The sequence below is a fragment of the Prionailurus viverrinus genome, chromosome A3 (genome assembly GCF_022837055.1).
Source record: "Prionailurus viverrinus isolate Anna chromosome A3, UM_Priviv_1.0, whole genome shotgun sequence".
NCBI classification, from domain to species: Eukaryota; Metazoa; Chordata; class Mammalia; order Carnivora; family Felidae; genus Prionailurus; species Prionailurus viverrinus.
This window is the reverse complement of record NC_062563.1, coordinates 41,096,386-41,121,668: the sequence shown is the minus strand read 5'-3', so window position 1 is coordinate 41,121,668 and position 25,283 is coordinate 41,096,386. Positions and strand designations below refer to the sequence as shown.

Sequence of the window (25,283 nt, the reverse complement as noted above, 5' to 3'; positions counted from 1 at the left end):
CAAAGTTGTGTATTATATGAAACCTATTTACTGTTACAATATGTTAATTGCCAAAATTTTGAAATCTAAGCCTTCACAGTATCTCTACTTATTGTGTTACTTTGTTGAGTAGTTCTCCTGTTCATCACTAAACATATCCTAAAGATTTTATTAAATAAGCAGAATAAGATGCATGATGAATAGTCCAAGAGAAGCAGTTTCATAAAAAATCCTAATCATGAGGATTTAGCTATCAATTATCCATGTGTACTCCAATTTCACACTCAGAAGTTACTTTAGGGGAATGATTAATTATAAATAAAGGGACCTCAAGATACCAAAAAATTACCATACACCAGGAATCCCTGTCAACAAAGATAGCTTAACTCCTTAGGGAAAATAGCACAGGACAATCCATCCTGTTCTCTCTTTTACACACAAAACCCATACTATCTAAAGATGTAAAAATGAGATCATGACCAAATGAGTCTGATCAATTTGTATATATTCACCACCAAAAACAATCAGCATAATCCCTTCATTCAATTAATTACTGGAAAATATTCAATCACCTATGTAACCTCAACAAAGCATGGTCAGCTAGCTTTGGCTCAATGACTAGGTCTACTTGATATTTATGGAATAAATTTTTCTGCTTTTTTGATATTGAGGATCAAATTATACCATTTTCAATGTTTTCTAATTATGTTGTACCTCCTACCTCGTGATGATTCTTGGCCAGCCATTCCTTAATGGTGCTGAGGGCAACGATGGAAGCAGGCTCATTCGGGAATCCTAAGTGAAGAACAGAATAAAACAAATAAACAAAAAAGATGAAGGCAATAGAGAATTTAATGATGGTATGACACTGAATTTTTCTCATTTAAGCAGTATGCAATTCAACCAATTACTACTGAGCAAGACAGGTCTCAGTAAGGTACCCATGGATATGAAGCCCATGATCACACATATGACGCATGAAAGGGGCTAGTCCTATGCCAGTCCAGCACTAACAAGAAAAAGGATTTAACTGTCTTTTAAATTCTACAACAGTCAATTAAAAATATATCTACATTTGTTTAAGAGTTTTCAAAGCACTTTCATATAATGTTCTCATAAGAGGTGCTCATATAAGGTTTATTACCCTCAATTTATAAACCAAGTAAATATGGCTAGAGAATACATGTACTTGACCCAGGGTCATGGCCCAGCAGGACTCTATCAATGAACTGGCACAAGACAGGACAAGCAACTTGCCAAATAGCCATACCACTGAAAGTTATTACCAGAATTCAAAGAAAGTTATTATCAGAATTCAAAGAAAGTTATTGTCAGAATTCAAAGGCCTTCCTTTTAGGGCCACTGGAAATTATGTTTGAGGGGCGCCTGGGTGGCTCAGTCGGTTAAGCGTCCAACTTCAACTCAGGTAATGATCTCACAGTTCGTGGGTTCAAGCCCCGAGTCAGGCTCAGTGCTGTCAGCTAAGAGCCTGGATGGAGTCTGCTTTGGATTCTGGGTCTCTCTCTTTCTCTCTCTGTCCCTCCCCCATTTGTGCTCTGTCTCTCTCTGTCTCTCAAAAATAAATAAATACTAAAAAAAATTATGTTTGAGATTAAGACAACATGAATTGACCTAGTTATGCACTATGGATTTGATTTTAGAAAGATGGGAAGAAAGACACTTATGTCCTACTGAGCAGTAGCACACATAATCAGAATTTCTAAAACCCATCCAGAATATTTCTTTAGCTTATATAAATCAAACGTATTTCTGAACTTGCAGAATCATCATACATTCTGCCAATAAAATATATGTGAAGGAATAACCTTACAAATTCTATATTTATGGGGAAAAAAGAAGAAAAGATGGGAGTGACTATTCCTTTGAAACTACTTTCTTTAAGCTTACTATTGGCTTCCTAATCACCAAATCTCATATAGTCAATCACTCATTCAAATCAGTCTTCATCTTTTCCTGTATCAGATGTGCTTGACTAGTTTTCCATGTTTCAATACCTCTTCCCGCCTGGATTTTTAAAAAAAAAATTTTTTTTTACTGTTTTAAAGTATACAACACAGTGGATTTGTATAGTTCCACAAAGTTGTGCAGCTACCACCACCAACTCCAGAATATTTTCATCATCCCCCACAAGATTCTGTGCCCACTAATAGTCATTCCTCAATATCCCTCTACCCCAGCCCCTGGCAGCTATAAATCTATTTTTTGTCACTATAGATTTGAAGATTCTCCTCCTGGATTTTTCAGCACTGCCTTCTATGATTCCTCTCACCTATTTGAGCTCCTCTAGCTCCTTTTTCTAGGAGCATCCATTAAATGTATGCCATTCCCAACATCTAAAGTCAGCCTTCACCTTAGTCGATATTCTGTGTTAGCCAGCTGCAGCATCATCCACTAACATGCCTTTTAATCAGGGGGCTCCTGTGACATTGTTCTGTGCAGATGCAGAAAGAGAGAGGTACTGCTGAAATGGGGAATCTGGGATTTAAAAGACCAGTTTTATTGGAAGGCAAATACATATTCCAGTAGTTTATACTAATGGTATAAAACTCATTACACTTTCAGAGAAAATGTATGAAAGAAGAGGAGCAAGAGAGAGATGTTTGTCCACATTTCCAAGAACAAATGTTGCTTTTCTGATTAGGTTTCTACCTACACACTTTGTAAGAGAGTGCATTAGTAAAGGGGACAAAATAAATCAGGGCCAAGCTCCACTTGACCACTGTCATATGAGAGAGAGAACCACTGTCATAGGAAAAATGTGCACAACTTTTTATTTTTTTATTTTTTTAACATTTATTTATTTTTGAGACAGAGAGAGACAGAGCATGAACAGGGGAGGGGCAGAGAGAGAGGGAGACACAGAATCTGAAATGGGCTCCAGGCTCTGAGCTGTCAGCACAGAGCCTGATGCGGGGCTCGGACTCACAAACCATGAGATCATGACCTGAGCTGAAGTCGGACGCTTAACCGACTGAGCCACCCAGGCACCCCATAACTTTTTAAACTTTGTAAATTCATCTGTGACATTTGGGATTGTGAATTTGTTTTCAACTGTTTCATCTATTTACATTTTCCTTAAATGAAGGTTTCAAAATATAAAACCCTTAAAATAAAACCTGTTAGTTAGCTCGTTCATTAAGCAAATTATTATTGAACCAGAAAAGAGAAGATATATAGACATGTTTAATGAGCCCCTGTCCTCTAAAACCCAAAGTCAGAGGGAGGAAATAAATAAGAGGCATGCATGCGAATGAATCAGGGATGTGGGGACACAGACAAAGGGAGCTAAGCAAGAAAGAGGAGGCTTTCTAGGAAGTGATAGAATGTTTGGGGAAGAGAACAATAAAGCAGGGAGCTGAGGAGACACTGTCTTCAGAAGTATGTGTGAGCAAGTAGGAATTAATGGAAAAGGTAAGAGAAGTGATGAGAGGTAGAAAGAAAAGGAGTCCCTGTGGACTGCAAGGAAAAAGCAAGAGGCTGGGATGGGCATTTGTGGTTAGGGGTTAACTACAGGTGGCTTTTCTAGTTTAACTTACCCCCACCTCCCCTCTGAGTTTAACATCTGCATTTGTAATCACCTGGATACCTCCCCTTGATGCACTCCAGGACCAGAAGTGTTATGTGTATTCTTCCACAAAATGAACTTCTTCCAGTATTTCTGGTTTCTGCTCATGGATATCTCTCTCCTAGACACTGCTTCAGTATTTGACTGTTTCCCCAGCTGGTAACTGAGTCCTCTGAAATATTTTATATCACTTCCTTTCCTTCTTTGCCATCTGATCTCATTCAAAGATCAGTCCTCACTTTGATTACTGTAGTTGACTCATAATTGTGCCTCTTTGGTCATTCCCCTGCTTCTTCATTCTGTTGAGCACACCACTTCTAAGTGATTCTTCCTAAAGTATAGTTACCACAACACTATACAAAGCAATGGTGACCTTGGGGACTCTCCAGCAACTACAGAGTGAACTTTAGCTCCTTAGCTGGGCACGATACACCACAAGGAGCCTTTCTAGACTTGGGTCTTACTTTTTCCTATTTATTCTCCTCCCATGAAATTCTTCTCCAACTTTTTGATGTGTTTAAGAAGTACTTAAATCATAAGATTATAGGGCTATATAAAGCTAATAAATACTGTAATCATGCTCAGTTGCAATGGCCGTCAGCATTAACCTTTAGAAGACGTAAGTCCCCACAGAGAAATTATAAAAATTCTCATAGAACCATGGCAACTACAGTCAGTTCCCAATTATATTTGACCTCCTGGTCACTTTCCCACATCTATCAAAGCCTCTGGCACTGAGATATGGTTTTCATCTGTATCTCAAGGCTTTCCATAACCATGGGTGACTTCAGTGTCCAATAAGATGACCCACCTGGCCTGCCAGTTACTTGACCTGGTCATTTTTGACAACCACCTCCACTCCACCGCCTCTCTAGATCACACCCTGCTCCTTGAAGCAACATTTTTATTCCCAAATTACTAATTTAAGCATGCTCTCTCAAAACTTGTTCTATCTTTAGTTTGTTCTGCTACCTTCCAAGGGATGTCCTTTACAAGCCCTTGAAGCCCAAACTAGTGCTCATATTTCCTGCCTGAATGGTGTGACTTTTTCCTACCTCTCTAGGCTCTTCTCACACTGTATCGCTCGTTGCTTCCTCAACTCCAGCTACACTGACCTTCTTTCTGTTCTTTGAATGTGGCATGTTTGCTTTTGCTCTCTGCCAGAAGGCCTTGCTCATGCTGTATCTTCTTCCTGAAATGACATTTCTCCCTCGTTTCCTAGCTTATTTTAACTTTTATTTGTTCTTTTCCCAGTCATCACTTCTCCAGAGAAGGCTTCTCTGATGACTCCCTATTTGACACTTTCATAACATCATGTACCTTTCCCTGGTGGTACTCATCTTAGCTTCAATTTTGCCTTTATTTGTGTACATATTTGATTAATAAACCTAGTAGAGTGAAAGCCCTAAGGAGGCAGACATCACATCTGTGTTTTACTTATCACTGTATCTCTAAACCATTGCTGGCACCTACAAGATGACCAATAAATGTGTGTTGAATGAGTGAATGGACTGTGGACTTGTGATTCATTGTACTGACAGCAAGAAAGCCAGCACTGGGAGAACAAGGGTGTTTAGCTCTAGAGTCTCAGAGGGTGAAGGGTGCAATGATATATCCACATTATCCTATTTCATCCCTGAGGGGAAACTACTGAGAAGATTCATATGAGAAAACACAGTTCCTAATGGAATGATATCCTGTAATCAATTAAAAATGGAGGGAAATATCAAGACAAATGTCCCTGAAAATATGCCTTCTTTCAGTGGGCATATATCTATACAAGATGAAGTATGGTGTTCAGAGGAAACAGCAACAGCACAATTCTTTGTCCACTTAACTGCAAGACTCCAAGGGTTACAAGTAAGACCAATGAATAGACAGGATAGATTTTTGCTCAGGGATGGGCTCCCGACGACAGTAAGGCCTACCTCGGGAGGTCACAATGTATTCTGGTCACCAGAGGGCTTTTGTTCATAAAAGCAGGATGGCCACCCAGAGGGAAGGCTGCAGACAAGCTTTAGATGAATCATTGAATTAAATGACATAGAAAATCTCTTCCAAGTATGAGGGTCAATGAGGCTGAACAAGCCATTAATAATTTAGGGCCAGGCGTGCAGGGAATTATATATGTGTGTGCCCAGGTGTACATAGAATCTGTGCTTCTGTTGGCATTCCAAAGCTTAGTTCCTTATTCATTAGTATAGATTATTAAATTTAACTTCTGTTGTGAATGTTGAAGTTGATTTACAGAATGTGTAAGTGATTTTTTTCTTTTTGTTTACTTTTATATTGAAACTACTTGCAAAATTTTTACATACACACAAATGTACATACATACATCATACACACATACAACCCTTACCCAAATCAAGATATAAAATATTTCTAGCTCTTCAGAAAACTGCCTCGTCCCAAGTCAATATTTACCCCATGAAGAAACTGCTATTCTCTCTTCTACTGTCACAGATTTGTTTGGTCTGTTGTTACACTTCACATATATAGACATACAATGTGCACCCCTTTTGGTCCAAATTTTTCAACATTATGCCTTCCTGATTTATTCATGTTGTTACATATAGCAGAAGCTTCTTCTTCTTCTCTGCAGTGTTGTATTTCATTGTATGAATATGCCACAATTTATTTAGCCATTCTACTGTTGATGGACAAGTGGGTTGTTTCCAGTTTTGAGCTATTAGGAATGAAGTTGCCATGAACATTCTCATAAATGTCATTTGGTGGACATGAGCACTGTTTCTGTTGAGTATATATCTGGGAGCTGGGGCTACCAGTTCATCGCTTAAGCAGACATTTAACTCTGGTAGATTCTGCCAGTTTTCCAAAGCAGTTTTACCCATTTACACTCCTACCAGAATTAAACCAACACAATATTTACAAATTTTGAACAAGAGAGGTAAAAACTGAAACAGAAAATTCAATTTACAATAGTTTTTATCCATGGTACAGCAAATAACTCATTAGACAGATATTTTCCTTTTACTCAGTTATTAAGCAGATATTTCTCTTTAAATCAAATTGCAGAAAGATATAGCAATGAAGATTCACTGAAGGTCCTGCCCAGCCATTGGACTATTCGTTTGATGGAATTGTTAAAAATCTGGAATGTTTTCGGGGCGCCTGGGTGGCACAGTCGGTTAAGCGTCCGACTTCAGCCAGGTCACGATCTCGTGGTCCGTGAGTTTGAGCCCCACGTCGGGCTCTGGGCTGATGGCTCAGAGCCTGGAGCCTGTTTCCGATTCTGTGTCTCCCTCTCTCTCTGCCCCTCCCCCGTTCATGCTCTGTCTCTCTCTGTCTCAAAAATAAATAAACGTTAAAAAAAATTAAAAAAAAAATCTGGAATGTTTTCAACACAATTCGAATGAATCTGGTTTTGACCTTGTCATAGACGAAGTTCCTCTCTAGGTTTCATTCTTTTATTCTTTTGCTGTTGTTGATGATTCTCCAATATCTTCAACTTTGTCGATTGCTCTGACACAAAAACTAAATTTGTTTCCCTGACATAAAAAAAAAATACCACTTTCTACAAATTGGTGTTTGTGGTGTGTGTCAGAGCAGAGGTAGGTGGGGTGTTGGGTGAAGCAGGCGAAGGGGATTAAGAGTGCACATCTCGATAAGCGCTGAGTAACGTGTAGAATTTTTGATCATTATATTGTACACCTGAAGCTAATATAACACTGTGTCAGTTATACTTGCATTAAAGAATAATACAAATACATAAAATAAAACACATTCTACTGAAAATCTAGCATATTCTACTGAAATAAAAATAGACATAATTTGCTTTGCCTGTAAAACTACCCTTTTTGCAGGCAGAAGCAATGGATCAGCTTTTGTTTTAAACCTAAAATGACAGTCTGCTTGCAGCTCTGGATCACCCTACCATCGAGGGCATATGGTAATGCCTTAAGTCAGTTATTTCAAAGAAGTTCTTATTGCAAAAAAATATCAAATTGAACATAATTCCAGGTATGATTAACCCATGTGTCCAAATGTCAACCCCCCTCTACCATGTACAGTCTAGCCGGGGCCTCGCTTTCTTGCATTGCCCCTGATAGCCCTGTCAAGCCCAGCCATAAGGAGTCACCTCTGCCTTAACTGTGGATGCCTTTCTAGCAGTTGTAAGAATAAGGCAACCTAGATATCAATGCCCAGGCAAAGCTCACAAGCGTAAAATCCATGCACAAGTTCTGGAGTGGTTTTCGCCTCAAAGGGTGTTTAGTCCATAATCTCATCTCACCAAGAAGGGTACTTAGTCCAAAGCTGTGATGAAACACTGGTTGCCATACTAACCATCCTTCAGTGACTAGAAGCACAAGATTAGTACTGAATTGTGATAAATATTCAGAAGTTAGAAGCAAGAGTTAAAAAAAATCAAAAGCAAAAACAAAACTTCTCTGAAACTCTGCATGTGAAATTCACATTCAATTTTGAGTTCTCCCTCCTTATCAAGTCTTTAAAGCATGTTGGTACTTTTTTTTCTATTTACACACAAACTCAAGCAAAATACTATGCAGGTCTTAAACATGGGGTGTTCAGCATTGATGCAAATCTCAGACTGTCCCAAATGACAGGGATGTATCACTGGGTTTATTGAAATGTTAACATCAGTTGAACTGAGATTGTCAATGTTGATTATCAATGCAAAATTACACTTTGCTTCAATTTTGAGACAGTATAACCATAATATTTTCCATCTTAGCACAAAAATTCTGGTGTGGGGACCACAGGGACATGAAATAGTATACTTTACAAGCTCAAGTAAAAGGACATGAAGCGTGAGATGAGTTGTCTTTCTCAGAACATTCCTCATGACTATTTCTTGAACGAACACACACACACACACACACACACACACCTGCCTTTGGTCAGGAGGAGAGGTAGGGGGATATGGATGGAGGGTGCACCGACGTGCGGGGCTGTGGGGGTATAGGAGTATGGGGTATATGGGTGAGCAAGGGGAAGTATAGGGAAATGAATTTATTTTTTAATCTCAAAACAGTTTTTGTCAACCCCTTCCCCCTAGGCCTCCTTCCAAGACATAAAAGCAATTCTGATAGCACGATGAAATCAAATTACTTGAAAGAAATGAGCTGAAGGAGGCTCACCGTTAAGCAATCGCTAGAGCAGCCACTCAGACAATTCTGGCTAAAGGCTGAGTTTCACAAAAAGATAAAACAGGTGAAGTAATAAGAGTGACACTGGCCTCAGTGACTGCAGTGAGCACAGCAGCAGAATGCTAAAGAGGGTGTCACTGGCTTTCCTCAGGAGAGCAAAGGGCACCACAGTAGGCAAGAGCGAGACATCCCCAGCCTGTCAGTAAGATGGTGGAGTCTCAGCTGGTGTTGAAAAGGCAGGTTTTTGTAAAATATGCACATATATACATAATATGGCATCTTAACAAGTTCAATAGACATAGCAGATGCTGACAACACCCTATATACATCCCCTTGGCATATGCCATCCTTGCACACTGGCTTGATTTACACCCACTAGCACCATCAGGCTTTTAACTGAGGGTGTCCATAGTGACACCACAGGTGGGGCAGGTCCAAAGTGTCAGGGAATCAGGACCACCAGCAACATTTCTCAACCCATGATTTTTTTTTTTTTAATTTTTTTTTTCAACGTTTATTTATTTTTGGGACAGAGAGAGACAGAGCATGAACGGGGGAGGGGCAGAGAGAGAGGGAGTCACAGAATCGGAAACAGGCTCCAGGCTCTGAGCCATCAACCCAGAGCCCGACGCGGGGCTCGAACTCACGGACCGCGAGATCGTGACCTGGCTGAAGTCGGACGCTTAACCGACTGCGCCACCCAGGCGCCCCTCTCAACCCATGATTAATGAGAGATTGTGGATAAATATCCCAGCTCACTCACCCCTCAGGCAAGACAACACTGAGGTGCATGCGTCATACAGTTTCCTCGAGTTGCCTGGTGGGATTACCCACCTGTTGTTCACAGTGGCAAATCGCATTCTTATTGGCTTCTTTCCCTGAAATCATCTCCCCAGTTAACTACTTGAACTCAAACCCTTGCCTCTGAGCCTGATTTGGGGGAAGCCAAAACACGACTGCAATCAACATGCATTCATGAACTTGAGAAAATGAGGGGTCATGTTTTATTTGATGGCACCCATTCTTCAGACTTTTCTACTTGTAAGGTCTGGCATGTGCACGGTAGATAAATGTTTTATAAATTACTTAATGATATGGAGGAAATAAGTTGGAAGTTATCAGCATGGAAGCACAATAGTATTTTACTTTGGGGAGGGGGGAGGGTAGAGGTCATATAGGTTAGGCTCACACTGGCATGGAAGCCTGGCCCCACTGGACAGAAATCTTGAAACCACAGTAAACTGTTGTTGCTGCTGCTGCTGCTGTTAACATTTATTGAGTAGTTATTATGTACATGTCACTCTACCTAGCATTTATATGTATTATATTAATTAATCTCCACAACAACCCAATGAAAAGAACAAGGGAGAATAATTGAAGATGAGCTGGTCTATAAATGAACAGTGACTTGAGTGTATTCAGGGAGGCAGTGACCAAAGATGATTAATTTGGTTTTATATTAAAAACTACCAAGAGGTGTGCAAAATGCAGTCTAAGTGTTATGCAAGCATTGGTAGACTCAGTATCAATCACTAATGTGGTTTAAACCAGCATATGCTTGAAGAGGAAGCAAAGATACTGCATGTGGCCATGGGTGGCAAGGGTGGGAGCCTAGGCTGTCCTTAAGAGCCCTGTCACCTCTGGCTTCCACATAAAATTGCCTGAACCTTCAAAACTCCCTTCAAGATGTGTATAGTCTTTCCCATTTTATAGAATGAAAGTGACTCTTAGAGAACCCAAGCAAGGGGCAGGGCCAATACCCAAGCCTGGGTCTGCCTGATTCCACCCATACCCTAGCCGAGTGCCTGCTATTGTTCATCCTCCCACATCCATAGAATGAATGGAATTTACCATGACCCCTTTCCTTCAGAGATTCGCCTCCTGAGGCAACAGTTTCAAACTCCAAGAGAAGGAAATGAAATTGGAGGCACATAGGATGAGAAAGCTTGTTTCAGTGTGCCAAGCACGGGGCCTCCTGCCTGGTCACACCCAATAGACCTGGGGTCACTGATGTTTTGCTCTCTTTCTCGGGTGGCAGCAGCCAGTCTACCATTTAATGTCTGCATTTCAGAGTATGGATGGGGCCCAAGGAATCCCCTTGGGATTGTAGAAAAGCTGGTGGATGGGATGGTACAATTACTCCTCAACATATAGGTACCATCATTCTGGACACAATTGGAACCTAGAAATCTGAAGCTCACTGGCTCACAACAGAACTTCTGTGTATCACACCTCTCTCTGTGGTCCTGCCTTACCCATTATTTTGTTCAGCTTAGCACTGATTTTCCAAGCAAGACCTCTAGGATTGTCATATATACAAGGGGGAAGGAAAATTCTGTACTTCTTATCATTAAACTCTCTCCACACCCATTCTTTCATTTCACTTGACATTATGTGTTCCATAGCAAGTGACACTCCATAAATTCTACTATATTCAGCCTCAGACTTGAGTTACTTTTGCTTTCACCTACTTAAAACATTGTGCAACATGAAGTTTTCCTTTCAAGTTGTCTTTCCTTTGCTCTGCAAAGCGGGTATGAATGAGCCGCACTTTTATGGGACACAAGGTTACAATCTATGCAAGCTTCATCAGTTTCTAAAACTTATGAGCTCCAGCTTCTATTTCTGAGGATATTTTTTAAATCATCTTTTGCCTAAGGAATTATAATAATGACCTAAGAAATGGCTCGTGAAACAAATGCTATTCTATGCAAGCTGTTCCTACTAACTTTGAATAAGTCTCTTGAGAAAGGAGATGAAAGATCTCATAGAATCACCTGGAACAGAAGATTTCTAATATTCTCTTTTAAAAGAACATTTTTCCTACAGGGGCAATCAAGGGAGTTCACCAAGGGTATCACATTTGAGTAGGAAAGATTTATATTGGGATCTACTGAAAAGACAAAAATGAAGTTTCTACTTTTGAACTGGTGGCACCCTGTGGTGCATGGACCTTGTAGCCAATGATCTTTCTAAACATAAAGCACACCATGTCATAGCCATGCTAAGAAATGCCAGTGACTTGCTCCACACTTGTGACCAAAGTCCAAACTCCTCATTTTGGCTTTCCAGAGCAGTTGTGTGCCCCCCCCTCATACTCTGAAATGCTTGGTTACCATGAGTACCTCCACTGGAATATAAACTCCATGAGGCAGAGCCCTTATCTGTCTTATTCACCTTTTCACCCTCAGTGTTCAGAGCAAAGTATGTGCTCAATAAGGTGTGAAGCTTCCTAGCATCCTGAAATGATTTTATGCCACCTAAAGCCTAGGAAAATCATCTCTCTCACCGGAGGGAAGGAAACAAACTAATTCTGTGCGGCTCTCTTGTGCCTGCTGGGTAAGAACTTCCACAACACATGTGACCTTGGCACAACCTAAAGGCATGGACTTAGGAGAATGAGAACTAGGTCCCTTGGCTTTAGGTCCAAAAAACACCTCTTGGGCTTCTGTGACCTTCAAACTGGGTCAGAGAACAGGAGCTCCTTCAGAGACACGCCATTATAGAGGGTCTCTTAGCTTCAAGTGTCCCTGACTTAGAGGCATGAAACCACATATGTCCTAAAAAGCTTTTATGTTCCCACCTGCACAGCCAGGTTGCAAGGTTCTCCTGAAGGAGATGCGCTGAATATTTTCATCACAACTTCCAGCAGCATTAACCATGACACCGTAACATGGAAGAAGAGGAGTGAGTCCCCAAAGCCCCTGCTTATTGGCTTTTACTCCCCAGTAACTAGCCAAGTTCCCCTGAAGGCCTAAGTTTGCAAACTGCCCTCATAATCCCAGGAATTTCTCTGAAGTTTCTCACTGATCAACTCTCGTGCAATAAACACTGAGCATGGAGAGCCTCTCCTCTTCACATATGAATGTTAAGACAGACCTTGGCTGCTACACTCTTATGTCCTGAGGTCCATCTGAACCAGTCTCCAGATTTCAGCATGTGAAGTTTTCTTAGATAGAGCTGGTGCAATTGGTGAGAACTCCACTCTATGGTTTGATAGAATTTACAAATGGCAGCCACTCTTTTGCTGAGAAACACAGAGACTAATGCAATCTTAGCAACTCAGACTGTGATTAAAAATAACACATTATTTGATATAATTATATAATTTCTATGATCAAAAATATGTCTTTTGATATACTGAAAGCCCACTGGAGTACATCATCCTGAAAATCATTTTCAAAGACACTCTGAAAGATCACAAGTGACAAATTCTGAAAATTTCTCTGTTGTGACGGAGAACACAGTTTGATGTGGGCAGTAATGTCACCATTAGACTACTGTGTCACTTTTTGATGGTTTGGATTCTGAATGTGCTAGATTGGATGAGCATATTGAATTCCTCACTCCTCTTTGCCACACCCTCTGGCACCCTTATTTTTCAAAACTATCCTGTAAGTGGAGTATATTTCCCTGTGTCACTGATGTTGAGTCTGGCCATGTGACTTGCTTTGGTCAATGGGATGGAAGCAAATGCGAGACTTTAAGAGCATTCACCGGCATAAAAATGGAATGTTCCAGGTAGCCACTGCCCTTTCAGAATGGCATCTGAAGTGAGGTAGGTGAAACAGACTGACCACTACCAAAAGGCGGGGATCCAGGTCAGTCAGGTCCAGCCCAGCCTCAACCAGTTAAACCCAGTCAATCTGCAGAACTGTGAACAAGAGAATAAATGCTATTTGCTGTTAGCCTTTGCTCTTTCGAGGTCATTTGTAATGCAGAAAAATCTGACTGATACATTGAGCAAAGACTGATATGCTTTTTGAAATCCCACTGAGGATGTACGGCACTCAGGAGTGGTTTTTCTTCTTATCTAGGTCTTGGCCAGTTTTGGAAGATGGTTTCACTTGTTGACTGTCCAGAGTAAAAATATTATATATGTAATAAATTGTGCATATTACTGCAAAGAATTCAGAGGCATGGGAATTGTTTCCAGAGAAACTCTGGAATAAGGAAAAGAGAAAACGTTTTGCAGTCAAACCTACTAGATATTGCATCCTGCCGTGAAAACGGCAATCTGTGTGAGTATAGCCTGTTCCTTTTTATTTTTTTTTAAGATTTTATTCTTAAGTAATGTCTACATCCAATGTGTGGCTCAAACTCACAACACTGAGATCAAGGGTCACATGCTCCACTGACCGAGCCAGGCAGGTGTTTCTACAAAGCATGTTTCTATTCTTTGCCCACCCAGTAATATGGGGATAAGGCTACCCTCTTGCTGTGAAGATTAAATAGAATAAGTCACATACCCTTTGTTCCTCACAGGGCTTATTTAGGTCCCTCTCCCTGCATTTACCTTATTTACTTAAAGGTGTGAGAAAACCAAAAGATGTAAGGAAGCCTAAAGGTACATGAATGCCATTCCTCACCTGAGGCCTGGAAACCCAGCTAGGAGCACCAAACTCTTCAGTATGTCCTAGAGTCAGAACCTCAAGTGAAGGTATGATCAGTTGTTTCCCCTGAGAGCCTGGAAATAGATTTACATTACCTATTTTTCCCCAGAATCCCCTCCTAATACTAGAAAATATAATTTTTTGGTAAGAGAAACAAGTAGTAGAAGGGGAGGTATTCACAAAGTGACCTCATTTATAGCTAAACCTCTGAATTGTACCGTACTTACTATAGTCAAGTATCGGCATCCAAAAGACGCTTGCTAGTTAGACTCCCAATCACTACACTGTGGATTTCACAACATACCAGTGATATGATGAATATGCTTCTGTAACAAATCTAAAATGAATTTGGAGCGGCCTGAGCAATGGCCTCTGATTCATCACAGATATGACCTTTTCTTGTTCTATCTGGAACATTCCCTTCACTGGCTTTTAGATTTCTAAGGTTTACCCAAACATAAGACACCGCTCCTGAAATTGCCCAGAAAAATGTAATTGGAAGTGACGTATGTACTATTTCCCTCAAACAGAAGCCGAGCTCGTTCTTCTTAACCACAGTGAGGTATTTGGGGGAATAGTAAGCATTTGAGGAAAGATAGGAGAATGGAAGAGACCAAATAAACCACAGAATTTTAAAGCAGGAAAACTGCATTTTAAAATGCAAATTTCCCACAATGCTCATCATTTGTCAGTCTTAATAATGAATGACAGTATTTCACCAACCATGAGCTCCAGACCAAGTTTGTGGTAGCATAATGAAATCCTAGAAGGGCATATTTCTCATCAAAAATCAATTTGTTCTCTGGCTTGAGCTGTAGTAAGCAGACACAAGATAGCATGAAGTTGTAATGTGCCATAAAAACCTGCCAGGACCAGAAAAGAAGTTTAGGGTGTGCTTTTAGTGTGAATAAATATCCATTTAAACATAAATGTTAGAGATTTATTTTGACAGATCCCTTTAGGAAGTTGGAACTTTTGTGTACACTCAAAGGTATTCCTGAGAGAAAAATAAAGCAGATGTTTGCACAGTATTTTATGTATGTGACACCTGACATTATTTTTCTTCTTAAAAAGTAGAATTGCATTCTGGCACACAAGAGGCTTGGAAGTTGTCACTCCCTCCTAACAAGTGATAGGCTGAAGAAACTGAAAAAAAAAATCAACAACTTTTCTTAGATCTTTCAGAGAAGTGAGGTCCCAGGGCAAATCACTGTCCCTTCAAACTGTAGAAACAGGCAGGTGAATACAGAGAACCACGATTTCACGGAGCAGCAGCTCTTTGAGCAGAAACGTCCACAGGAACCAGCACAAGGGGAGGGAAACCTAAACTGTAGTTAAGGAACTGTTGGAGCTTGGGGTACACATGTCTTAGAGTTAAAAACTCCAGAGGTGCCTAGCCTTAGGGTGCCCACCCCACTTTTGTAAGTTTTATGTCCAGGAGCTCGACCAGGTTTTCTCACAGTGAATATAAAGAAAACCCTCCCTCATGCCACCTGCAGGGGGACAGGGAAAGGGACTATGGCAATATCTTGGTTTGAGAACATAAATTGTTCTGGAAACATGCTTGTAATCCAAAACACTTGCATATCAAAGCGAATTTCAAGAACCATTGTCTCGGTTGTGATCATGTGACAGGCGGCATCATGTACTACTCATATTGCAAGATAACGCTCACTTATCAAGTTAAAATTTTTTAGAAATGTTTGCTCATCTTGCAGAACGCTCGCGGAACAACTTACTTGCAATCCAAGGTTTTACTGTATTTTGAAATAGGCCACACTGTTCTCAACAAGGCTTGCCTTCAGGAGAAACTATGTTACCAGAGCCTAAACTACCTGGGGGAAGGGGAATATTCTAGTCCAGCCAGCTCTAGCCATCCGTCCACATGGGGGAAGGAAAACACCCAACTGTAGCCCATGCTAGTCATCCAATCTCACCTGAAGAGGGAAAGAGGGAAAATAAGAAGCACTTGTGACATTCTCAGTTCAGAGGCATGGGCTCACTAACGATGGAGACCTGAGCAGAGGACTAGAGCATGTTTCCTCTCCCCCACACCTCACCACCACATTACTAAAGGCCTATTTACTGTAGTTCCATTTACCAAATACACCATGTTCAGCTATCAAGAAAAAAAAAATCAAAGCATACTAAAAAGCAAAACTCATAGTTTGAAGAGACTGCCTAAGCATCAGAACCAGATTCAGATAAGGCAGGGATGTTGGAATGATTCATATGCTAAGTATTCTAATGGGTAAAGCACATAGCATACAAAAACAGATGGGTAATACAGGGAGAGGGACAGAAATTCTAGGAAAGAATCAGAAAGAAGTGCTGGAGATCAAAATCATTAAAACAGAAATGAAGGATGCCTTTGATGGGCTCATTAGTAGACTAGACATAGCTGAAGAAAGCACCTGTGAGCTTGAGGATATAGAAAATTTGGAAGTCAATAGAAACTTCCAAAATGGAACAAAAAAAGAGAGAACAGAATATCTAAGAACTGTGCAACAACTACATATGAATAATGGGAATATCAAAAGATTGTATGTGGAACTCTCTATACCTTCCACTCACTTTTGTTGTGAATCTAAAATTGTTCTAAGAAAGTCAATAAAATAAGATAAAACAAAATAAAATAGCTCTCAGATTTGCCAGATGAGCATTTCCAGCTACTATTTCTGGCATATATTTTTTAAAGTTCCTTTTTTTATTTTGAAAGAGAGAGAGACAGAGAGAGGGAGACAGCGCGAGCACACACAAGCAGGGCAGGGGCAGAGAGAGAGGAAGAGAGAGAGAATCCTAAGCAGGCTCCACACTGTCAGCACAGAGCCCAATGCGGGGCTGGAACTCATGAACCGTGAGATCATGACCTGAGCTGAAACCAAGAGTTGGGCACTTAATCAACTGAACCACCCAGGAGCCCCTTCTGGCATATTTTCTAAATAACAGCTCACCCACCAATGGCTTCAGTGTTTTTTTGGCATTCTAAATTCAAAAGCTCAGTTTAAGAAATGATATTGAGGCAATTGCTGTGTGACAGCAAACATGTAAAATTTCCACTCAAGCACAGAGGCTCCATGATTACTAAGGAATGCTCTATCAGAGACAAAACTTTTTTGTGTGTAATAAAGTCAATAGTGGCTTTAATAACATATTAAAATTACCAAGCACGTTTCATGTACATTAGGAATTTCCTTTATTACTGCCCATTGCACTTCCTGTCACAATTATACACAGACACATTTCTTGTGTTATTACATACAATAATAAATATTGTATTTTCATAAAAAATGTAGAATGGACTACTGATACACACAACACAGATGAATCCCCAAAATACTACTTTGTATTTTTAATTGTTTTTAATGTTTATTTAGTTTTGAGAGAGAGGGAGAGCGGGTGGGGGAGGGGCAGAGAGAGAAGGAGACACAGAATCTGAAGCAGGCTCCACCTGTCAGCTGTCAGCACAGAGCCTCATGCAAGGCTTGAACTCACGAACTGGAAGATCATGACCTGAACCCCAGTCACATGCTTAATCGACTGAGCCACCCAAGCACCCCCCAAAATGGAATTTTGTATGAAGGAAGTCAGACATAAATGTGTACATACTGTCAAGATTCCATTGATATGAAGTTCAAGAACTAGCAAAAATAAGCTGTTAGAAATCTGAATAAGAGTTGTTAAAGGGGGCTGAGATTGACTGAAATGGGTCATGGTGGAAGTTTCTAGGGTGATAGAAATATTCTACAACTTGACTGGGGAGTTGATTACACACAGGTATTCCCATTTGTTCATATCTTCCCCCCTGACTTAGGAGAAGCTGTTACAGAATTCAAAATGGTCCCATTGCTCAAGATGGGGCACAGATGTCCATGCTGACTGTCTTTATTAATGCCTGGTGCTCATCTGAGGCACATAGACAAATGAAGTTTGAGAAGGGGACTCCTACTGTTCTGATCTGTTTGCAGCAGATCTGAAGATGATAACTGCCTTCAAAATGCTTAATATATTTGTCATACACAGAGAGTGAAAGAAAAAGAAAGATTAAGAGAGAAAAATTTCCCTTGGCAGATGGGACTATGGGGAGCAAGTTGAGAATAATCAGTGGGGCAAGTCATGGTGGTGATGAAAGAGGGGTGTCCGTCAATATTGCAGAGTCTGCCTAAGAAGATGGGCAGGTAGAGACAGAAGGTGAGTGACTTCTGCCCCAGGGGGGCCAAGTGAAGCCCAACATGTTCACAATGGACTCCTGTACAGGGTTAGAAACAGTAGATCAAGTGCCAGGACAAATGCTATCTTGACATGTTTCTTAAGCTTCATAATGGCCCTCTATGTTGAATTTTGATTGTACCATGATGGTTAGTAGAAAACATGAAAACTCAAAGAACCTGCAGTTTCTCTTTAGAGGTAAGGAAATAATGAACTGCAGAGATGATGGCCTTCTTCTCATCTAGGTGAAGCAAGAGAGAAAGTGTGAGATGGAATAGCCCATGGCAATTTTGATAGCAAAGGGAAGAGGATGGTGGAGTAATCCATATGGCCTGAGTTAAAGTAGAAAATGAGAGCATGAGCAGTCATATGCGGGCATGACAATTCATTCTTTGCTCACTTCCCTCCCCCCCAAAAAAAATAATGATTCCTAAGCTGTTCTATTCCTGTTGTAATGCCTCTCATTTTTAGACTGTATCATTGTGTAGAAAATTATTTTAAACATTTTCAGTCATCAAAAGAGCCATCACATAAAAAGACTCGGAGAGGAAGTCATTCAAGATGTAGCAATGGTTTCGTGGCCACCATAATGTCACTGATTTAATTTTCTTCTCCTCAAAGGCAGAAGTAGCCCCCTCTCTGAATTTATTTCTGTATAGTCACCTGTTTCCTTAATTCCTGTCAATTCCTCAGCACCCACGTAATTTGTTTATCCCAAATTAAACTGCATTCATTTGTATGCTTCCTAGTAAATAGTAGACTTTTAAAAGATGTTTATTTTCTCTAACTTGGGCTATACTGCAAGAACCTGAGATCAGGCTATTTCTGACTTTCTTTCTGGGACATGGTATTTATGAATGTGCTGCTTTCAGTTAACACTGAGGTTAAGCAGCACCATGCCCAGCATTCATAGCTCAGATCCTCTCTTTATCTCTCGGTATGTATGTGTGCATATACAAATATATTAAAATATTATGTGTAAAATATAAGCATAACGCATACTTACCACGTTACTAAATATAAACACAATGTGACATTTACTTCATCTTAGCTTTTATCATCTAGACTGAAAGGACCTTGGACAGCTTCTGCCTTGTGTATAAGAAAGACATGAGTCATTCAGCCTCAGAGTAGTAGATACCAAGGTACTCAGATCCTAACCTAGTCTGCTACTATAGACACAGATACAGAATGGCATGGACACTTGAGCCCAAACTATAATATTATGTGAAAAGGCACCTTCTATTTTTGTTCTTTTCCAAATAAAGTTTTGAGTAGCACACTCGCCAAATGAGAACTACAATATTGCAATGTATCAACTTAAGCATTTTATTTTATTATATTTGAATGTTTATTTATTACTTTGAGAGAGAGAGAGAAAGAGAGAGAGAGAGAGAGGGAGACACAGAATCCGAAGCAGGATCCAGGCTCAGAGCTGTCAGCACAGAGCCCAACACAGGGCTCAAACTCACAAACTGTGAAATCATGACCTGACCCAAAGTTGGACCACCCAGGCACCCCAACCTAAGCATTTTATAATTAAATACTAAATATGTGTCTTCCTTACTTTCAAAGAATGCTATGGTCAAACAAAGTGTGACTGTCAGAGTTCTGACAGGAAACACAGTTTTCTGAGATAGTTTAAATAAAGAGATTTAATGAAGGGACCACTTACAGTGAAATAGCAAGGTTCAAAGATAAGCAAGATAAACTGGGACTCCAAGACACCAACAGCCCAGGGAAGCAGTCAACACCCTAGAGGAAAGTAGTGGAAACAGTGTCACTATAGCCTAGTGAAAGAAAGGGTTTCCTAGTGAACTGGTCATCGAGAGGCATAGCTACTGCCAGAAACATAGTGCCAAAGTGGGGGAGGGTAAGGGGTAGGGGGAGTCAGGGGTGGGGATTTAGGGAAAGCAAAATAAGGAACTGAGATAAGAAATATCCGAATCAGGGGGCTCCTGGGTGGCTCAGTCAGTTAAGAGTCCAACTTCAGCTCATGTCTTGATCTTGTGGTTTGTGAGTTTCAGCCCCGCACAGGGCTCTGTGCTGACAGTTAGGGGTCTGGAGTCTGCTTCGGATTCTTTGTCTCCCCCTCTCTCTGCCCTTCCCCTGCTCATGCTCTCTCTCAATAATAAATTAATGTTAAAAATTTTTTTTTAAAAGAAAGAAGAATTTTTTTTAAAGAAAGAAGAAATCATTTCCTCCCACCTTTCCATTCTGCCAGTTAACCAATCCCTCCCTTTCCCTATCAACCAAACCCAAACAAAAGCTAGGCAGCAAGGACTCTCAGGTAAGTTTGCTTAGAGAAAAGAGAAGAGGGAGGAGGGGGCCAAATAGAGAACTGCCAAGAAACAAGGAAGTCGTGCTATTGTAAATAAATGTGCTATTGTAAATCATAACCCTTATGAAAGTTAACCCACTGGGTTATTGCTTCTAAAGTGTTACTTACTTTAGACAAAGCTCCAAAGATTGGGGACCACATATAAATGGAACATAAACCTAAGTTTTGTCAGGTAGGCAGGAGGAATTGGCGAAATGTGATTACAGTTATGAGCCACAGGCCCAGGAACTCAAGTGAACAGGTGGGAATTGGTGTATCCTAGATCATGCAAACATTTGCCCCATTTTAAGGGGGGCTTGTCTCTCAATTAAGCAGCAGGCTGGTTTCTAATAGTGTTTGTCCGAAGTTTTTGTACTTCAACCTTACTTGTTTCACAAGGTTATCATTAACCAGCTTGTATTTACAATCCCTAAATATGCACTGGACAGAGATTTCCTTGAGGATTGTGGCAACCAGGACCTTTACATTATTAGCAAAATTCTGGATCCATCAGGGTTTAATCATGTTCTATTCTACCCTAAAATTTCCTTCAGACCCTGATGATTTTTTTACAAGATCAGTTCATTTTAATATCATATTTTGTGTGCTATCATTTTCAAATACGTTAGTTATAAAATGGTCTTTAAAACATATCTATCTGTATTTATTTGCATATGTCTTTATACATATAAAGAGCTTTTCTAGGACCTGAGGGCCATTTTAACAGCCAATGGGTGTCAATGAATTTAGTCAAACACCATTCAAGGGCGTCAAACATTTGTCTGACATTCAAATCAGGAAGAGAAGCTGTTGTGGAAAATCGAAACTTTATTCCAAGTTTCTCTTAAAGAAGATGCACTCAGCCTTCATCTTAATATGTTCTGAAGGCTAATGTACCTGGCCGAGCTTACAATATTGTCAGAATATACAACACATCTGAAAACACTTGCTAACATCCATTGCTTTAAAAAATTAAATAAATACATACATACGTACATATATAAGTACACAAATACATATATAAATAAATAAAAACATGTCAGGGGTAAAAAGAGAATCTAGTACTTAACAAGTGCCCACAAAAAGCTATGTCAAATTAGATACCTAGCAAAGAGAAGGCCACGCCGCTGTTTATCACATTGTCCTCTCCAAGCCCTTGTCAAGAGGAAACTGTCTCTCAGGTGTCAGGAAAGATTTGTGAAAGTTAATCTGATTTTCCTTTCAAGACTAGGGATCCCAGCATTTTCACGCAGGAAGTCTTTAGTACTTTCCCAATATGCTCAATTTTCTGCCAGACACATGAAATGGCTGTTTGACATCAGCACTGCCTGAAATGCTCATCTCTTTTTGTATTGATTTATCTGCTAACCTTGACTAGAGAGTCTTAGATTGCAGATTGGTCGTGCAGCAGGAGAAGGCCATTTTGCCTAGTGACAACTTGCATTTGTGATTGACAGCCACCTTGCACCCAAACTGCCTGGGATCTACAAAGTCTCTTGAATCTCTTTCCAAGAAAGAGCCATTTTTCCTTTTCTGCACAGGCTTAATTTGGGAATTAGAGAAAAATTGCTGTAAAACAGCCAACTTCCTTATTTACTGTGACATTCGCAAGCTGTCACACTTTGTCACCCAATCCGTCAGGAAGTGTTTTTCCTAGATGCTAGGCATTATGCTAGGGCTTCTGGTGAATGAGAGAGAATTTCTAGCCTCAGAGAACTTGATAAAGGGGGAACAGCAGACACACACACACACACACACACACACACACACATGCATACATTCACTTACTACCATGGAAGGTAATATCCATGCTCCACCCACCCTCCTTGGCCCATCCTACTTATCACTTGCATTTTTGGTGGACAGTCCTATATATCCCAAGACTTCCTATTTCATGCATCTCTGTCTCTCTGACTCAGAGCTTTCTTTGGCTCCCAGAGAGGGCAGGAGGGAGTTTAGCTTGAACAAATCAGACACAATAGAAAGTTAATGACTCTAGGGACAATCCTAATGGTTTCTCAGAAGGCCCCTGTGTTAGTTTCCTACTGTTGCTGAAACAAATTGCCATAAACTTAGTGACTTAAAACAACACAAATTTATTATCTTACAGTTCTTGAGGTCAAAAGTACAAAATAAATTTCACTGAGCTAAAATCTAAGTGTTGGCAGGATTGTATTTCTTATGGAGGCTCTAGGCTGATTCCATTTACTTGCTTTCTCCAGCTTCCAAAGGCTGCTTCTATTTCTTGGCTACTGGCCCTCCTGGGTCATTCTTCATAGGACTGTGGTATCTGATTCCATTGTCATATCTCCTTCCTTCCCTCTGCTTCTGTTGTCATATTGAATTCTTTCACTCTAACACTTTTGTTTGCTTTTTATAAGGACCCTTGTGATTATACCACCAGAGTAATCAGAAAATCTTTCTATCTTATCTGCAAAGTCCCTTTTGCCATGTAAGGTAATATATTTGTAGGTTCTTGGGATTAACATGAAGACCTCTCTGCAGGGCCATAATTCAGTTTACCACAGCCTCCGATAAAAATAAACCCCACTTGCCCACAGCAGAAAGCCATTCATTAATGTACCTTTTACTGGCTTTCCTCCCTTCGTGTCTCACTCTTTCATTCCTCAACCTGTGTTTGTGGTATTACTTCTCAAGTTTCTTTCATCCAAATCCTTCTTTCAAATTAAAAGACTTACTCATGCCCATCAAATTATTTTATAATATAAGAGGTTTCCAAAGGCAGAATCTGATAAATACAAAAGGAGCTAAAGGGCTACAGAAATTCAAATAGGGTGTGATCAGCCCAAACTGAATTCCAGAGATGCCATGGAGAAGGAAGGATTTAAATAGATTACAAGGAATGAGCATATTGTTTGTAGTCAAATGAGTAATTTGGGATTTCCCTCCCCTTCTACTTAAATATATCTATCAGAACCAGGTTCTGACCAAGAGAAATATCTCCATCTTGAATTCAAGCACTTGTCAAAACTCTTTCAAGTTCCCAAGTAGAGGCATATGACCTAGATTTTTTTCATACCCCAAAACATACAATTTTATCTGCAGGACTCCAAATCTGTTGCGGGGGGATCTTGCTGATTTTCCTTCTCTGCTACTGAGGTAGGATGCAGTGATCCAATTGAATGAATATGTATTGAGGATCAAACACAGCCAGACAGACACAACCCTCTTAGCTGAGGGAGATACCAAAATCAGGATGTGACAACTACTCTTTGCTCAAGGAGTTTATAGATTTACTGGGGAAGCAAAAGGAGAACACGGTTTTAAAATTGGAAAACAATATTTTTTTAAAAGAAAAGCCACATCACCAACCTTTTGACATCACAGAGGATGATACTATGTGGAAAGAAAACATGACTATTGATGACTGAACAGCACAGTGATTCAGAAGATTCAGACTTTGTGAAGAAGGTTGAGGAATATCTTAACTCATTGACTTCACTTTCATTTTCCTGCTGTGTGTGCAAAAGAATGATATTATATCATAAAAGCATTTGTCTAAAATAAATACAAGGGCACCTGGATGGCTCAGTCGGTTAAGTGCCCAACTCTTGGTTTCAGCTCAGGTCATGATCTCACAGTTCATGGATTCAATCCCCATGTCAGCCTCCACAATGGCAGTGCAGAGCCTGCTTGGGATTCTCTCTATCACACCCTCTCTCTGCCTCTCTCTCTCTCAAAATAAATAAACATACATAAATAAATGAATTAAATAAATACAAAAGTACTCTTTTGATAGGTATAAAATACACAGGGCACCTGGGTGGCTCAGTTGGTTAAGTGTCCAACTTTGGCTCAGGTCAGGTCTGTGAGTTTGAGCCCCACCTTGGGCCCTGTGCTGTCAGTTAAGAGCCTGAAGCCTGCTTTGGATTCTGTCTGTCTCTCTCTCTCTCTCTCTCTCTGTCCCTCCTCCACTCATGTTCTGTCTCTCTCTGTCTCTCAAAAAATGAATAAATGTTTTAAAAAATTTAAAAAAATAAAATACACATTTTAGGGTTAAGACATTAGGTGAATGTTTCTAAAGTTAAAAGGGCATCATATAATTGATAGAACTTTGGATTCCACAAAATATAGCATTGTGAAGTGGTTAATCAGCCCCAAATCTAGGTGTATCATCGCTTTCTTGCAATTCTAGAAAAGAAGTACTTGGCCACAAACATTTTGCTTGACTGTCAAGACTGAGTGACATAAAATTTATGGGAGAGTGCAGATGGTCTCCTCTTCTCCTTTCCTCATCTTTGTGATGCCCGAAGTTCCAAAACCTCCCACAAAAGTCCACCAGAGTCGTTAAGTCAAAGCCAAGCGGCAAGGGTCGTTTATTGCAGGTTCGAACCTGGTCCCCTGCGCACTCGTCGCCTGTGACGCAAGAGGCCACGATCAGGGTTGGTACAGCGCTTTTATAGACAGAGACAAGTAGCACAGGGGAGGTTTTAAATTATGAGGTGCCTGATTGGTTGATTTTAAAGTAAGGACATTTGTTGTTCTCTGATTGGGCGTCCTTTTTCCTTTGGCGGGAAGGCTTTGTCTGTTACTTGTGGTGGGAGGAAAAAGGGGGAAGGGGAAAGGGGGTAGGGTAGGTGAGGAATGTGCTAAGCAAGCAGGTTTACAGAAGCGAGAAATGCCGGTTAGTTTATTTACAATCA

At 40.3% G+C, this 25,283-nt stretch overlaps 1 protein-coding gene across 1 annotated transcript in view; it reads right to left on the bottom strand.

Moving 5' to 3' along the window:
- The window catches only part of MACROD2 (mono-ADP ribosylhydrolase 2), a 2,032,256-nt gene that overhangs the window by 497,054 nt on the left and 1,509,919 nt on the right, over positions 1-25,283 (bottom strand). Inside the window, exon 8 of the mRNA XM_047854222.1 lies at positions 701-774. Coding sequence (XP_047710178.1) covers positions 701-774 — 74 coding nt within the window. The remainder of the gene's footprint in view (positions 1-700; positions 775-25,283) is intronic.